Below are 16,298 nucleotides of genomic sequence, written 5' to 3'. Positions count from 1 at the left end.
CAATGCAAAAGTTTTAACCTATTTTTATTCATTTAAAAATAATTGCAATGTAATTACAGATATAATTTGAAAAGTTTATGAAAGTTATCTATATATATATCTCTATGAAGTGTTTGAAGATATATAATTTTTCTTAGTGACTTTGAAGTTTGGAAAGTCTTCAGTTCATGCTACTCCTGCTACATATATATCTGTATATAAATTTTTATAGATACAACTATTTTTTTCCTTACCCTAGAAAACATAGAGATGCCAGATACATAAATTGAGATTACAGACAAACAAAAAGGAAATTTCATAGCTGCACCAGTAACAACAGCATACATCCTTCGTAACTCTGCTACTCAATGTGATGAAATAATACAACCAATCAGTAATACATCAGAATAGGCATACTAAAGTCTCATTTTTCCCTTTGACCTGAATTCTGAAATTCAAGGTTTGACAAGCAAAAGAAACTATTTTATCCCACAGTGAAAGAGAGAATTTATGCCCACAGTAGGCTCCTGTAAGCCATCATGTAGTGCTATTTTGCCAAGAAGCCATAGATTTAAATAACAGCCTGTTTGCTTAGACCTGCAACAGATTGCTTTATGAATGTGCATCAAAAAAGATGGAAGCAAAGGTCAGTTTGTGAAAATTCACTAGAAATAAAATCTAAAAAGAACACAAGAAGAACATAACAAGAGATGCAGCAGTTTAGAGGAAGAGGGGAACCATTCTTGGTCAAAAACCAGGTAACCATCTATGCTAGATGGCTAAACTAAAACCATCAGTGTTCTAGGAAAAAGCTTGGAATGACTGGAAAGCTTATATATCTCTGGATTATGATAGAGCATTACACTACAGATGTTGGAAAAATACAAAAACTACTTTACTTTAAACTCAATATTTTAAAAATACTCAGGGAGATTAATTGTTAGAACTTTGATTACATACCTTGGCCACAGAGATAGAGTGAAGAGCCTGATACTGCAGATGCTGAGTGATGTGTGTCACAGAGTCTGCCACAACCATGCTTCTTCGGTAAAACATATGCTCTATTGCCTGAAGTCAATCCCAAAACACATTAGCTCATGTAGTTACCAAAACTGCTGCCTTAGGAATCTGGCTTTATGCTGTGTGACTTATCCACACTGCAAATACAGACTCTTTCCATTTTTTAATGTGCTGTTACTAGCAGTTACAATTAACCCTTAGAAACCAAGAAAATAAAACTATCCAGGAGCACAAAAAAGTTTTAGGACTGATTTAAGTTTTGTTTTTTGGTTCGGGATTTTTTTTCAGTTTTGTTCACCACTGCTTTCTGAAGTTATCCTGAAAAAGAGTATCTTCCTTTTGGAAAAACTACCAGGAGAAATGTGAATTGCCACATGTGGGGAGGAACAATCTCCCATACACCAGTATATACCGGGAATCACCCAACTGGAAAGCAGCCTGGAAGGAAAGGATCTGGGGGGTCCTGGTGAACAGCAGGTTGAGTGCAAAGCAGCAATGTGCCCTTGTCCCAAAGAAGGCCAACAGCAGCTTTGTCTCCACTGTACAGCACTTTGCTGGCAGCTCAGGGGAGGTGACCCTTCCCCCTCCTCAGCACTGGCAAGGCCAAATCTGGAGTCCTGGGTCCAGTTCTGGGCTCCTCAGTACAAGAGAGACACGGACACACTGGAGAGAGTCCAGCCAAGATTCATGAAGGTGATTCACAGACTGGGGCACCTCAAATGTGAGGAAAGGCTGGGAGAGCTGGGACTGCTCAGCCAGAGAAGAAAAGACTTGGAGGGGGTCTTGTCATTGTACATAAATACCTGGAGGGAGGGCGCAAAGAAGATGGAGCCAGGCTCTTGTCAGATGTGTCCAGTGACAGAAAAAGGGGCAATGAGCACAAACTGAAACACAGGAGTTTCCCTCTGAACATCAGGAAACACTCTGTTGCTATGAGGGTAACCAAGCACTGTCACAGCCTGATTGCCCAGAAAGGTTGTGGAGTCTCCACACTTGCAGATATTCAAAAGTCATCTCGACACAGTTCTAGTGTCTCTACTTGAGCAGGGGTAGGTTGGACCAATGATCTCCAGAGATCCCCTCCAACCTCAAACATTCTGTGACATCAACTAAGCCAGTTAGAAGCTACGAAAAAAAACCACCAAACAAACAAACCCACAAACCCAGTCCTAGGCTCCCTAATCTATTCTCTAACCAAACCATTCTCAAACAAGAGAATGCATGCATGCATGCAAAAACACTTCCCATCACAGTTTCTTTTTTTTAATACAGGACGTTTGGTCAATGTTCTCTGTAATGCCTCCATGAAATAAATAATTTTCATCCAGTGACCTACCTTCAGAAGCTCCACAAGTCTGCACAAGGCTTTTACTGAGGTTTTGGTCATAGGTTTTTGCATTGACAAGTAAAGATTCATTGTCATTTTAATGATGGTGCTAAGACTGTATGCATAAAGAAAACCCTAAAATAAAATGAATACAAGGGGAAGAAAAATTAAAAATCAGTATTTCCACATGTCAATAAAGTAAGTGTTCAGCTAATCTTTGCCCCTGCACAACAGAGAGCCTATCACTCCACTAAGCAAGCCTGGGATCCCAAAGCTGAATGAGATCCTTTCATTAGCAGACACCATGAAACTGCCTATGACTCTTTAGATCATCTGATTAACCTCTTCTAAAGCCATTCAAATTAAATACAGGTTAGTGAGTCAAATAATCACAGAGCCTTAAAGGTCTAATAGTTTCAGTCTACTGTAAACCAACCCATCAAACAATTTCCATCTCCCCAAGAAATATCCCATCACAAAAAACAATCTAAAACTTCCAAATTCTGTGGAACAAATACACTGACAGTATTTAGACAGTTTTACATTTTCTAAATAGAGATGTTCATCCCACAATAAAGATACTAATCATTTCTACATCAATATATGCTAAGCTTTAAGCTTTTAAACACAATGTTGATTATATACAACATGGCTAACAATTATTAAACTTACTTCAAAGAAAAAGTAGTAACAACAAAAAAAAAAAAAAAAAAGAAAAAGAAACTAGGAAAATACAGTAAGTGGTGCAGGAAACTGAAAAAATTGCTCCATACTGAATTAAGTCTACTGCACTAATTCAAACGTAAAAAACACAGATCCTAGTACATGCCTATTTTTAGCTAAAGGAGACTCAGGATCATGCTTCTTTCACAGACCTATTCTCATCAAATTTCTGCCAGGTAGATAGATACTCATGAAAACTAGCAAAAAATAAATTCAGAAATAAGATGCATCTTATATTAAGATTGCATGCTGTTTGTAGGCAAAAAAACCCCACCTGTCTTGGAACATAGGAAGATTCTGACAAAGTACCATCACTAAGAAGAAACAACACAAAATCTTTACTGGGAGTATGTACTGTCCTAGATAAAACTAAATAAACACTGGTTCAGTCCACTATAAGTACCTCATGACTCAAAAGGAAAGAAACCCAAAACCTTTACTACAGAGAAGATTAAGCTTTTTTGATTTCCCACGTCAAGAGAAAAATCCAAAATTCTAGCCACTGAATAGTTCCCTTTCCACACATTCTTTATCAAAAGACCTTTAAAAGATTTTCTTGGAAGAGTACTGGGCATTAAAAGCTTCATAAGAATTCCAAAACTGTGAAATTACACACCAATGATCACAGAACTCCTGTGATTTCTTTTTATGTTCAACAATTTGCACCAAAACATCAGTTTGCTGCATCACCGCACTAAAAGATTGCACACCTGGATGAAGACATTGCAGCGGTTAGAAAGATCTTCAGAAAACTTTGTTGTGCGCTGCTCCTTGGACAAGATAGATTCCATTTTTGTCATCCACGAACTCACAAAAACATAATATGACTGCATATCTCTGTGGAAGGAAACAGGGAATGTTGCTCACTTCAAGTAAGAGGATTGTGAAGATTTTTTTATTTCTTTCCAAATCTTTCCCTTGCAAGGGAAATATTTTAAACCTTTAGTCCCTGAAATAATTCACCTTCCCAAAAGTATCAGAACCCTATACTCATTTACATTTTAATTCTCTGCAGGTAAGGATTAGTTAGTCTGCCAATTATGTCTGTATAACGAGTCAAAAATCATCTACTTTTCAAGAGAAGACATGGCCCTCTTAGCAGCGCATATACCACACCTCCTTAAATTAAAAGGCTACATAAAACTGTTAGAAAATGCTTTTAAACACTAGATGGAAAAGTCCAACACTGGTGCTACTTTTTTTCATCCCAGCTTGAATTTTTGTTGCTTACACACACACACACACTAACACACACAAACAAATATAACTTGTCATTACACCAATGCCAGACTGGACTGTTCTTACGTAACATAATTACATAATTCTACAGAAGTTTATCTGTGTGAATGACACTAGTTTTAATAAATGGTTAAGTAGAGTTAAATAGAGAAATGTGACACTGTAATACAGCTTCTTCCAGCAGCTGTAGCAGGCAAGGTTTTAGGTCATTGATGATGTTACCAAAAATTACACTTTTAAAGAGAGTCCTCATATTTAGGGAGCAGTCCGATTATTAAAGGCAGTGCAAGTGTAAACAAGCAAAAAAAGTTATTTGCACAATTCAAATCAGCAGATGCAAAACCTGATTTTATTAAAATATCCTCAAATTTGTGCGTACAAAGTAGGGCAACAAAACTGGGGAAGGAGCATAAGGCCTGCAAGGGAGCTGAGGGAGAAAAGGAGGCCCAGGAAGACCTCACTGCTCACCACAACTCCCTGAAAGCAGATTTTTGTGAGGTGGGGTCTGGTCTCTTCTCCCAAGTAACAGGCCAAGAGAAAACAGCCTCAAGTTGCACAAGAGGAGGTTTAGACTGAAGATTAGGAAAATTTCCTCACCAAACAGGCTGTCAAGCACTGGAACAGGCTGTCCAGAGAAGGGGCTGGGTCACCACTGCTGGAGGTATTTAAAAGATGTGCAGATGTGGGCCCCGTGGACATGGTTTAGTGGTGAACTTTACTGAGTTATAACTGGTGATCCTTCAGGCCTTCTCCAAGTTAAATGATTCTATGTTTCTAAGAAATGTATGTGAATACCAAGATGTTTTTCTGAACTTTTTCTTAATCTTAAGACTTGTACCACTGCCTGAGACCAGAAGCAAAGCAGCAGTGCAATTATGCCCTACCTAGGAATTAAAGACCAGGAAAGAATCAGGGCCAGGAAAAAGTGGATTGAAAAAGAAAACAGGGCAGAAGTGAAAATAATCTGTCAGAGAATCAGGCACAGAGCTGCTTTTTCCCCCTTCCCTCCTCCCCTCCAAATCCGTTCTGCCAGCTTGCTTATCGGTTGGAAGACAACATGCAAAACCTAAGTTTTTATTGCCATTCCACAGACCCCAGTTTCCACTTTCTTGTTTTGTTCTGAAACATACAAACCTTAGCCCTGTTATCTTCCTATGCAGGACACTTGTTCTTAAGACCAACAGCTAAAAATATTCCATCTCATCTTTAAGCATATTTTAGAAGATAAAGAAGTGAGCTGCACACTACGTGCAGAACACAAAACAAAGGAGGCTTTCTTCAAATACAGATAATTTCAAAGACCATTAAACAAGTAATAAAAAAGTCACAAAGAAAGAAAACCTTCCAAAGAAAGTACCATCACCAAGCAGAGGAAAGCTCCACTATCAGCCCACTAGCAACTTACTTCCATGAACACATAGAAAGCAGAGAGCCCTAATAGAAAACAAAGCAGCCCAGGTTACTAGACACTAGTTTAAAAAACAAAAGGGAATTTGAAAATATGGAAACATAAGTAACTGAAACAAATATTTAGAACTGCCAGGAAGACTGCTATTTTGGTGTAATAATACATATTTTTCTGAAAGCATAACATGAAAAGCAGCTTAGTTTTGACCAAAATTTTTGCAGCAACACTAACACACATACACTGCTGCAGTGAAGTGGAACAAGTGACTAACACCACTGAGAGACACCACAGAACATGCTACTGCACTGAATGAAAAAGCTCACGTGCTTCAAAACTATTTGCCAAATAGCATCATGAGGCAGTATTAGGATGCATACTTGGTAAGTGACTGTGCCCTTTGCTGTAGAAAGTTCTCCCTTTGTGTTTTAACTGTATGAATACTTTTCTTGTCCAGTAGTTTGGCAGCAGCTGGAATCTTCTGAATCAGAAAATTGTCAGCAAACCAGATAATGTTAGCTGTTAATGTAATGGCTGGTACCTGGGAAGACAAAAAAAAAAAAAAAAAAAAGGAGGAGAAAATACTACCAAGCAGCAATAAATGCAATTAACACAGTTCAGTTTATTTCTGTGTAACTGTTTTCTACAGAGTATTGCATTGATGTTAAAAGTTTCCCTAGATGTTCACTAAGGACACCATGGGCAAAATTATAACCACTCTCAGTGAATCTAAATAATATTAGAGAATTTAATAATTTCTTCATGCCATCCAATATGAAAACATCCCAGTCAACTTTGCACTTAGAGGTCTTCCAAAACAAATGTTTCTAGTCACAGTCAAAGCCCACAGCATTTATTTAGCACCAGAGTATTTGTAACTTAAAGAGATTTTTGTCTTCAGTGCCATATTAATCTCGAGAATAAATATTTTAATAAAAATGGCAAGTTGATTAAGTTTATTTTACCTTGCTGCTATGTGAGTGCACACATTATAGACCATCTTTAAAAGAAAATGGCAGGGGGGAGTTGTAAGAAGTAGAAAATTCTTAACTCCGATTTCAGACGTTTTTTGTGTTTCTTTCTTTTCCCAAGTCTTGCATAGTGCTACACTATGCAACTCAGGAAATTATCTACTTCATTAATGAAAGACAAAAGAATAAAGCACTTACCTTCTTACAGACATCCAACAATGACTTATAAAATTTCTTGTCTACAGACCGAAAAATCTGAAAATGCAGTACAAAGAGGCCACAGATGCCCACATATTTATCTCTCTGGTCAATTTCTGAAGGTTCACCTGAAAAAATACACCCTTGTGAATTTTACTCCCAAACAATATAAACAATTTGAGAAACAGTGAAGCTGGCAGGAAAAGCATGAGCTTGCCTTACCAAGTTTGGCTTCGACATTTGAGAAAGATGTACGAAGAGTATGAGCAAATTCTTCAGCAAATGTGCTGTTCTTTGACACAGACACTCCACCATTTAAAGAATCAAATTGTTGCTCTATACAGGCCTAAATAAAAAGGGGGGAAAATATCAATATATTAAGATAATGCCATGAGTTTTGGACCTCAAAAGAGTACTGGTTTTCAAGAGAATACTGGAAGAGCACACTGATTTAAGACTAACCTAAAGGAGGCCTTAACCTTCTATGACATACATGTTCTTAACTATGATTACATTTTTAAGTATAAAACCAGAAAATATTAAAACACTTTTTACACTTGACATTCCAACCCCCAATTTATTTATTTTCCCATTTCCTTTAAGGAGCATTTTTAAAGAAGCCATTTGATGAGCTAGTGCTAAGAAACTAGATGCGTATTTGTATTATCACATTATAGCATGTTACTAATTGTCCTTTAATCAATATTACTGTACAAGTCACTTGTAGGATGTGGCTCATGACATTGCAGCATAAAACCACACACTACTGCTGGCAGTTCAAAAAAGGTCCCAAAACCCCATGACAGTCAAAAAATAGAGACATATTCCATACTTTCTGAAGAGATTAGAAAAGTTTTTATTAGAACTGCATCTAATATTTTTAATGAATTTTTTTTGCAGGACAGGAGGGGAAACTTCCGGAATAAATTCCGGTCAAATCCTATTGATGTCTCAAACCTACAACAAAGTCTTTGTACTTATACAGCATTAAGGAAATACAACGTGAAAAATGGATAGCTGATAGCAATGTCCTTTGAAAGAATAAGCCAAAGTGTGATTAATTATTTACCTACAATTTCCTTTTGAAGGCTTTTACAGAACAAGCACTTTTTCCTTAATACCATTTAAGATGTAATGGCACGACCCGAGCAACTGACTCTGCTTTGAACAGGTTCAACAACATTATCATCTGCCCACTACGCCAAAACATTTCAATATCTGTAATATACACCTTTCTAAAGAAATGGCTTCTTGTATGAATTTAATTAAATTTAACTGTACAGAAAATGTAACAAAATCCTTCTCATCCACCTGTGCACCTGCATGATTCAGAGGTATGTCTCACCGCAGTGGCCTCTAATGACAGCAACCTGTCTTGTATGCAAGGAATGACACGTCACACTCAACATATTTTAAAGATTATTGAGGAAACTAATTAATTTGCAGCTAAAATAAAGATCTATGCTATGTAAACCCGCTCGCTATTATGTGCACAAAAGCAGAATTCTGATAATACACAGTTCTAATGCCAAGCTGTCTGTGTTTCTCTAGTTCAGCAAAACAGTCAGCATTTACTGCTACCATTCAAAGCTTGGCACAGCTCAAGCACACGAGAAGAGCAAGACACGATCTTACAACAGAGCCTTTTTTCTCCCAGGCACAGATGCAAGAGCCAAATTCACACATGACTGTAACCGTAACAAAAGCAAAATACAAACAAACAAACCAACCATTCTGAAAAGAGTGTTGCTTTCACGTAAGCTTCCTCTATCACACTGGGGAATATTAAGTTCATTACCTGAAATATCATTCCATCAAGTAACTGGCATTCCAGTTTTAACAGCAGTTTTTCAAATGGCTTTAGTTTATCTTCTTGAATCCCAAACTTGGAAGGGTTGTGATGGACAGATTTTAGCAGCCTGTAAGGGGTAGGTGTAGAACACACACATACAGCACACTTAAAACATAGTCACAGTTTTATCATATCCTGCACTATTTTGTTAAGATGTTTTGATTTCCCCCTCCTGCCCTTAGCAGCAACCCCCAAAATAAAAAGCAAACAAACAACAACACAAAAAAACCTACACAAAAACCTAACCAAAAAACAGAAAAACCAACCAACCAACAAAAACCCAAAAAAAAAACCAAAAAAAAAAAAAAAACAACCCAAACCAAACCAACAAACAAAAAAAAACCCCACAAAATAACACTAGGTCTGTATAAACAATTTGCATTTGAGTAACTTCCATTTATTTGGGTTTTCAAGGACAGAGTTAATATTCCACTAATTCAGCTACCTTTATAATTGTTGAATCTTTTACTTAAGGTACCACCCCTTCTTAAAGCTGTATGCCCATTCCCATGATCAATATGAACAGGCATAGTCTTAGCTCAGTTCTTTACACAACTAAATTTCTTACTGAATATTCTTTAAATCCCACCAACTATTACATTGTTAGCCAAGATGCTTACCCCACACTGAAAATGCAACATTCATACTCAAACACACTGGTGCCCTTAGAATGCCCTTAGAAGGACACTGTGGGAGCTCAGCCCTGCTCTTCACTGAAATTTCTGGAGAGACTACCAAAATCCATGTTCTCACACTGACTTTCTTGGAACACAGACAGATGCATATGCTTTTATGTCTTAGTTTGTGCGAGTATTTTTCACATCAGAGACACACCTCTTGTACATAGTCCAGTGATCTTTCAGCGTGGCATGATTGTCAATTATTTCATCCAGAGTGATCAAGATTGTGAGCAACTCTCCTAGATGCTCATACATTGCCTGTATGTGAAGGGGAAAAAAATAGAGAGAAAAGGACTGTAATTAATAGAAAGTTTATTGCAGTCATATGAGGCACATAAAATTTCAGTTCCTTTCAACACATTTTCAGCCAACAAGATATCAGCTAGAGAGTTAAACAGGAGAATTTGTGGTTTTGCAGCTTAAAGATTTCATTTGTAGTGACACAAGAAATATTAAAGGGATGTCTGCATACAAACCAAATTCCTTGATCTATCTTGACACTGAAGACACAATTTTTAAAATAGTCTATATGCCGAGGCACACATTGCAATAAGGGAGCATGCAAACACTTAGTGGCTAGGAAATTTAGAATATGACTGACATGGAGAAACCAGGCCTTCCCATATAAAGGTCAGAAAAAGCTGAAAAATAAAATAAAACCTTTAAATTGAAAGCTGTTCTCTATAGTCACTTTCATGCTGGTTTTCTCAGGATTAATCATCAAGACCTATATATATTCACATAAGCAAAAGAGTTCCAAATCATTCCCACCTGAAAATGAACTCCAGATGTCTCTATAATTTTAGGTGCACTCCTGTAAATAAAATCAATATTTTAATGCCTTTTTCATCCTTAGAACAGATCATATTTATCAGTTCTGTATCATGGTGTGTTCTCTGTCTTCTGGGAACATTTTTCTTTGTTAACATAGTAACTTCAGGAAACAAAAGAACATCAAAACCTGATGAAAAGTATATACTGGGTGAAATCTGTATACTCTGATCAAATTTAAAACTGTATTTTTAAAGATACAGCATGTGACTGGTTGAAACCACCAAGTGTATTCAGTGCCCACGTGCGTCAGCAATTCCCACTTCAGTTATGCAAATAGCCTTGACACACCCAGAGAATAAAATCACTTTGTATTTACTCAAGCCATGTCCAAGCTACACATCCAGCACCACACAGGAAGTCTGCCTTGTGGTGTGGCATAAGCCAAAAATAAAAGCAACAAATAAAACTGAGAAGATGGTGCTATCCTATTGAGGGATGGGGAAGCAATTGAGAGTCCTGCAGAGGTATTCAAAGCTAACTCCAACAATCCTGTTCAGAACTAAACCTTCCTCACAGTTTTCAAAGGAGCTAAACCAAACAGCCCTACCAAGCTAAACTTCAGATGTTAAAACCATGGCTGCTCTGTGAAGAATACATGCCAAGATTTACATTTTCAAACTGGACTGCAGAAATTATTTGATTTTTAAACTATGTATCAAGAAACAGGAGGAGTGTCTCAAACAGAGCAAGGATGAAAAATCAGCAATATTTCTCAAACATAAAGACTAAAAATAACAAACACTAACATCCTTGCATCTCATTATATACAAGCACTATTTTTTCTGAAAACAAAACAAAACCATTTCCATAACCATTTATGAAGCTCAAACTTGCACACCAAAGCACTCTCTCTAGACAACAATATTCCAAAAATGACCATTTCCTCAAATAGAACATGTATAAAACATTCATGTTTTATACATTTAACTCTACATAGTAACAATACAGCACTTTAGGGAATAATTACTTGTTGCTGGTATACAGAACAGCCAGCTGATGCACTACATTCACCACCACTTCATAACATCGGGTAACAAAGCAAGACAGCTCCTGAAATACAAGAAAACAAAATGCATATAAATATATAGATCCTCCTCATAGACAAGTTGTCATTACACCAAAAAAACTGAACATAAACTACAGAATATTCAGCCAAAGTTCCAACTATACCCCTAACCCAAGTCAGTGGACAGATCTACAGCGGGATGGAAAACATCCTACTAACAGCTCTGAAACAGGATCTGGGACTAAGCTAAGAAACTACCAAACACAAGCTTCCATTACAACTCTGACCATTTATAGTATTGGTTCAATTTATCAAAGACAGCAAGAAGTGACTTGACAACAGAGCCCAAGTACTTTCAAGGACAAAATCCAGCAGAGGCTGTGCTTTTTCCCCACTAGATTCAAGAGCCACACTCTGGATGCTGGTAATAGCCAAATTCAAATTGGAAATTACCACAGAAGCTCTTACTGTTAGAGTGATAAGCCACAGAATACTGCTTTAAAACAAAGAAAATCAATGTCTTTGAAAGGTTTGCCTGACGAAGGCAGAACTTGGCCTTGGTTACGTAACACAAAATGAGTAAGAACATGTCAACTCTGACCATATAAAGAGGTATCTTAATTTCTATAATGGATTTTAACACAGCATTCCTTGAACAACAGGATAAATTAATTTGAGTTTCCCTTAACTGCAGTAACATCTGCTCATTAATTTACCTTACAAATCCCATCAGGGAAATGTCAGTGTGTGATGAGTCTAGCCAGGCTGCACACAGATGGTTTTATAGCAGACAGTCCACACGGGCTGCACAGTCAGGCAGCCAGGAAACTGGTTAACAGCTGAATTCTGTCTTCCTCCCCATCAAAAATAGATCCTATTTGGGCTTCTGCCTTCTATTAGTCACCAGTTTTCACAAACCATTACTTCTTAAAATTGTACTGCTCTAACAAACGCAGCTGAAATAAGCCAACAGATTCCAGAAGAATGGATTAATAGACAGATGAGATCATGTTTCCTGGGGAGGCAGCACCAGCTGCCATTTTAAAATTTCTGAAAGAAGTCCAATTCAACAGCACATGCATATTAGCAGCTACATAATACAGACAAGACTGTCATTTTTAAACTAGTATTTCAGAGTATTATTTTGATAACGCTTTAAAAAACCTTTTTGACCTAGCAAATTTGAGGCTACTTCATCTAGCTAATCCAGAAAGCCCAAAAGAGCCAAGAAACCAATACATGGTCATTAGCTCTATGAAAGCAACTTTTCACCTTTTGTATTTTCACACCACCCCTGTGGATATGCTTATAACACTGACCAGAACAACATTTCCTAATCTAGGGATGTAGAACACTGAATGGATTTAGGAGAATCCAACTGCTGGAAAAGAACAAACTTGATAAGCAAAACAGAGAATGAAGGATGAAACCTACAAAGCTGCTAAGACAAAGAGGTTGGAAAATGAGAAAGAAAACCCAAACGATCCTAACAATTCACTGCACTTCAGCATGGTCAAGGAAGTTGAGAAATTACTTCCTACACAGCATTTGTCTTGTCATGACAATGATTAGTGCCATGCTGCAGAATCAGAATATAAATTTTAACTCCTGTAAAACCAAAATTTGTTTAAACATCCTGGAAGCTTCCTCTATATTCTCTACTTCACCACAGCTACTCCTTACAAGCAATATTGCATAAAAAAAATGTTTTTGGGAATGGGACAGTTGCTTAAGTTATATTAAGGACAAAAAACTCCACAACAGACTGAAACCCAAGAGCGCAGGAAATCCTCAGAATAAAAACAGATCCTGTTTTCATGCAAAGGAGTGCTCTTCCAAAAATGTTTGAAAGAAACACAAGCAATTTTTTTCAGGCAGATACTTTGATTTTGTTTTCTTCTACCAGCTAAAAAACCCCCAAACATATAAAACAATTAACCCATTTCCAATATTCAATGAACACCAGAACTTGCTAATCAAACTCATAAAAACAGCTAACTTTAACTACAGATGAAAGCAACCTCAATTTATCTTCTCCTACAGAAATATTTTAAAGCCATTTCTAATTCCTTCTCTCATTAGATTTCCAGAGAAAAGTATAAAAAATCCCAAACAATGTGTGATACAACAACTGGTCTGCAGGCAAAACACAGTAACATATTAAATGGCTGCTATGCCTTTCAGCAAAATGCAAACAGGATATGGCAGACTGTTAAATCCATTTTGCAAGTAAAATTAATATCATAATTCTTGTCAAACAATCAAAACATACTCTACCTGCAAGAAAGAAACAAATCTTCCCATCTGTATTTGGCAATCTCCCTCCACCATGCTGGAATCTGTGGCTTAAAAGAGAAACATTTGTCAACACTTTCTAAAGCCTGTGTTGTACCTGTTAAACTAACATTGAATCTTGCCCTCCAAGACATTTATTAGTCATACTAGTAGAGTGCACTATTACAAGTGTATTGATGGAGCCTCAAAACCTCCTAATTTTGCTTTCCTAAGGTAGACTTATTTTTGGAGTTTCTTTCTCATTAAAAATTACATGGTTTATAAATTAGATACAAAGCTGGGAAAAGTCTCCTTCATCTGAAAGAAAAAGAATAAACCCCATAATTCTTTAAGGGCATATGTACTATGCAACTTCATATAAATGTTTCTACTTTTAAGAAATTTGCATGAAAATACTACGTATTTATCTTGCAAGAAATATCCAGATGTTTTTTTACAGAGAGAATATACTACACGACCAGAAATAATTAATTTTCTTTTTCCTACATATCCTTCTGCACAAAAGAACAGGCTTACCACCATAGCTTCACAGCATTATCTGTATGACACAGAACACAGAAATACAATAATTACATCAGCCATGCCAAAGTGTTTCAGTCATCTGGAGCGGTTTGAACATCACCTGACAAAATACTGTCTTTTTAATGTGACAACAAATGGATGCTCTAGACTTGAGATTTTTCTTCTGGGTCACTCTAAGCAAGAAAAGTTCACTTAAAATTACAAGTTTACCTGCCTAAGAAATGCAGGTCTTCTTGCTACATAAAATATATTCTTTTACAGCTGTCAGAGATTAAAGGAGTCTCCATTTTTCTCTAACATGGAGCTCTGGGACAGGATACTAAACATTGCTTTGCTTCCCATTTACACATTTTATGCAACCTTTAATCTCTTCAGTGTATGTCCCAAAAAACCCCACCCAACCACCTGAAGTTCCTAGACTAGTCCTAGCCACTGCAATGACAAGATGGGGAAAAAAGTTTTCTTTATATAGATGGAAAAAGCCAGCATAGTATTTGTTTAAATTTCAATCATCCTTGAGCCAGTAACTTTGCCAGTTGTTTAAAGAAAGCAAGCTTGCTTTTATCAGAAAAAATGCTACAAGTAGTGATATGGAAATAAAGAACATCATTTCTGCATTCCTACCTAACCCTGAGAAGGCTGACCTCTAAGTTCCTGCCATTCCCAAGCATTCTCTGCACAACACCCATCAGGAACAAACTGCTGCTGTAACATAATAATCTGCTATACTCTGGCTTTTTCACACTAGAGACATGGAAAATTCTGAGGGATCTCCCAGTATCATTTTGGCAGCATATGACTTTAAAATATTTAAAACCATATCTGATAAGACATGCAAGTCTGCTAAGAAAAAAAAGGAAAAAAACCCAAACACACACACCCCAAAAAACCTCCCACATAACAAGCTAACAAATCCCCCACGTTTCCATGCTCCTTAAGCACAACAGTTATCTTATATAGCACTTAAAAGTGTGATAAACAGTCCTGAGCTCCAAGTTTTCACATTCTCTGATATTTCTGTCTTATGACAAAGATCTGTGCTTATTCCCACACTAGCATCCCTTGAGGTGGAAGCTTAAGGCCAGTCATTCAGGAATCACCAGTTTAACTTCAAGGCAAAAAGCTGTCACCTGAAGCAGTGCCTCACGATTTGTGAACTGACTTACAACGACTTGGGCCCCTCCTATCTTATGCCATGGTCTAAAGACGTAGTGTGAGTTACCTGCACTGCAAGGGGAGGTGATACCAACACACTAAGTGAAGAGGGCAGGACTTGGGCCAAGTTATTTTTTAATGGTTTCACTGTTTTACTACAGTTAAATCACAGATTTATTGTTTTACTACAGCCGATGCCAAATGTAGTTCCAAAAGGAAATAAGTTGGTTTAGGATGAGTTTACATGTGAAAAACATGTTTTCAGTGCTATACCTTGCAAAATAGCTGCTACAGCGGACAAGCTGCATGTAGGGAGCTCACACTCCCTACTTCCCGTGTAAATAAGGCTGCAACAAAATTTCCTGTTCATGTAACAATACTTACTGCAGGGCTTTACAGATAAACCTGATAAATCTTAAGATAAATCTTTAGCTAACTCAGGACAGCTACAAGACACTAACATATATCCCTATACCCTCAAAGTTCTCTATTTGGTGTGCATCACAGAGAAAGCATGTATCCATAAAATAAAATTACAGTTATTGTAGCATTTAATGTAACCTGAAGCAATAATATAAAACTACATACTTTTATAGTAAAAGGAGCTACTTACCTCCTTCTCCATAAAACAAGAGGCCATTATAAAATTTAGTTTCCGCCTAACAACGAAAGCAGAAATTTGTTTTTTAATAAACAGGATATATGTAATCAAGCTACAAAATAATTTAGACACGTCTTGTTTCTTTATTGACAAAATTAAATGTATATATGAGCATGCCAAACTGCAAACCTTTTCATATACAATAATAAAAGTCAGCTGAATTTACCTCATATTTTAACTTCTTGATTTCACAGCAAAGAGCAGCATACACTGTTATAACTTTGTTTAGAACCTAGACACAAAGTGAGGAAAAAAATCACACAGATTACAAACAAGTTCACACATTTAGAGGGCTTGGATTGAGGTTGAATAACTTTTTTTTTTCCTTTAAGCATAAAGTGCTTACCTTGTTTTCTGTCTTTATGAGCTCCAGTAGGGAGGACTGTTCATATGGCAAAAGCTAAAATTAAAATAAAAAGCAAACAAAAAAC

General features: G+C 36.9%; 1 protein-coding gene across 4 annotated transcripts in view; it reads right to left on the bottom strand.

The window, feature by feature from the left end:
• WASHC4 (WASH complex subunit 4) overlaps positions 1 to 16,298 on the bottom strand; it is a 40,831-nt gene that overhangs the window by 19,316 nt on the left and 5,217 nt on the right. For all 4 annotated transcript variants that reach the window (XM_041468662.1, XM_041468660.1, XM_041468661.1 and 1 more), the window contains exons 3-16: positions 16,214 to 16,267; positions 16,034 to 16,099; positions 15,820 to 15,865; positions 13,512 to 13,579; positions 11,196 to 11,278; positions 10,166 to 10,208; positions 9,549 to 9,652; positions 8,661 to 8,781; positions 7,085 to 7,208; positions 6,863 to 6,990; positions 6,074 to 6,234; positions 3,760 to 3,886; positions 2,336 to 2,461; positions 940 to 1,047 (exon numbers count right to left, since the gene is read on the bottom strand). In XM_041468662.1, coding sequence (XP_041324596.1) covers positions 940 to 1,047; positions 2,336 to 2,461; positions 3,760 to 3,886; positions 6,074 to 6,234; positions 6,863 to 6,990; positions 7,085 to 7,208; positions 8,661 to 8,781; positions 9,549 to 9,652; positions 10,166 to 10,208; positions 11,196 to 11,278; positions 13,512 to 13,579; positions 15,820 to 15,865; positions 16,034 to 16,099; positions 16,214 to 16,267 — 1,359 coding nt within the window. The remainder of the gene's footprint in view (positions 1 to 939; positions 1,048 to 2,335; positions 2,462 to 3,759; positions 3,887 to 6,073; positions 6,235 to 6,862; positions 6,991 to 7,084; positions 7,209 to 8,660; positions 8,782 to 9,548; positions 9,653 to 10,165; positions 10,209 to 11,195; positions 11,279 to 13,511; positions 13,580 to 15,819; positions 15,866 to 16,033; positions 16,100 to 16,213; positions 16,268 to 16,298) is intronic.

Source organism: Pyrgilauda ruficollis, unplaced genomic scaffold (assembly GCF_017590135.1).
Source record: "Pyrgilauda ruficollis isolate IOZ18807 unplaced genomic scaffold, ASM1759013v1 scaffold224, whole genome shotgun sequence".
In the NCBI taxonomy this organism is placed as follows: Eukaryota; Metazoa; Chordata; class Aves; order Passeriformes; family Passeridae; genus Pyrgilauda; species Pyrgilauda ruficollis.
Note: the sequence above shows the minus strand (reverse complement) of the source record. Positions and strands in the feature narration are given on the sequence as shown.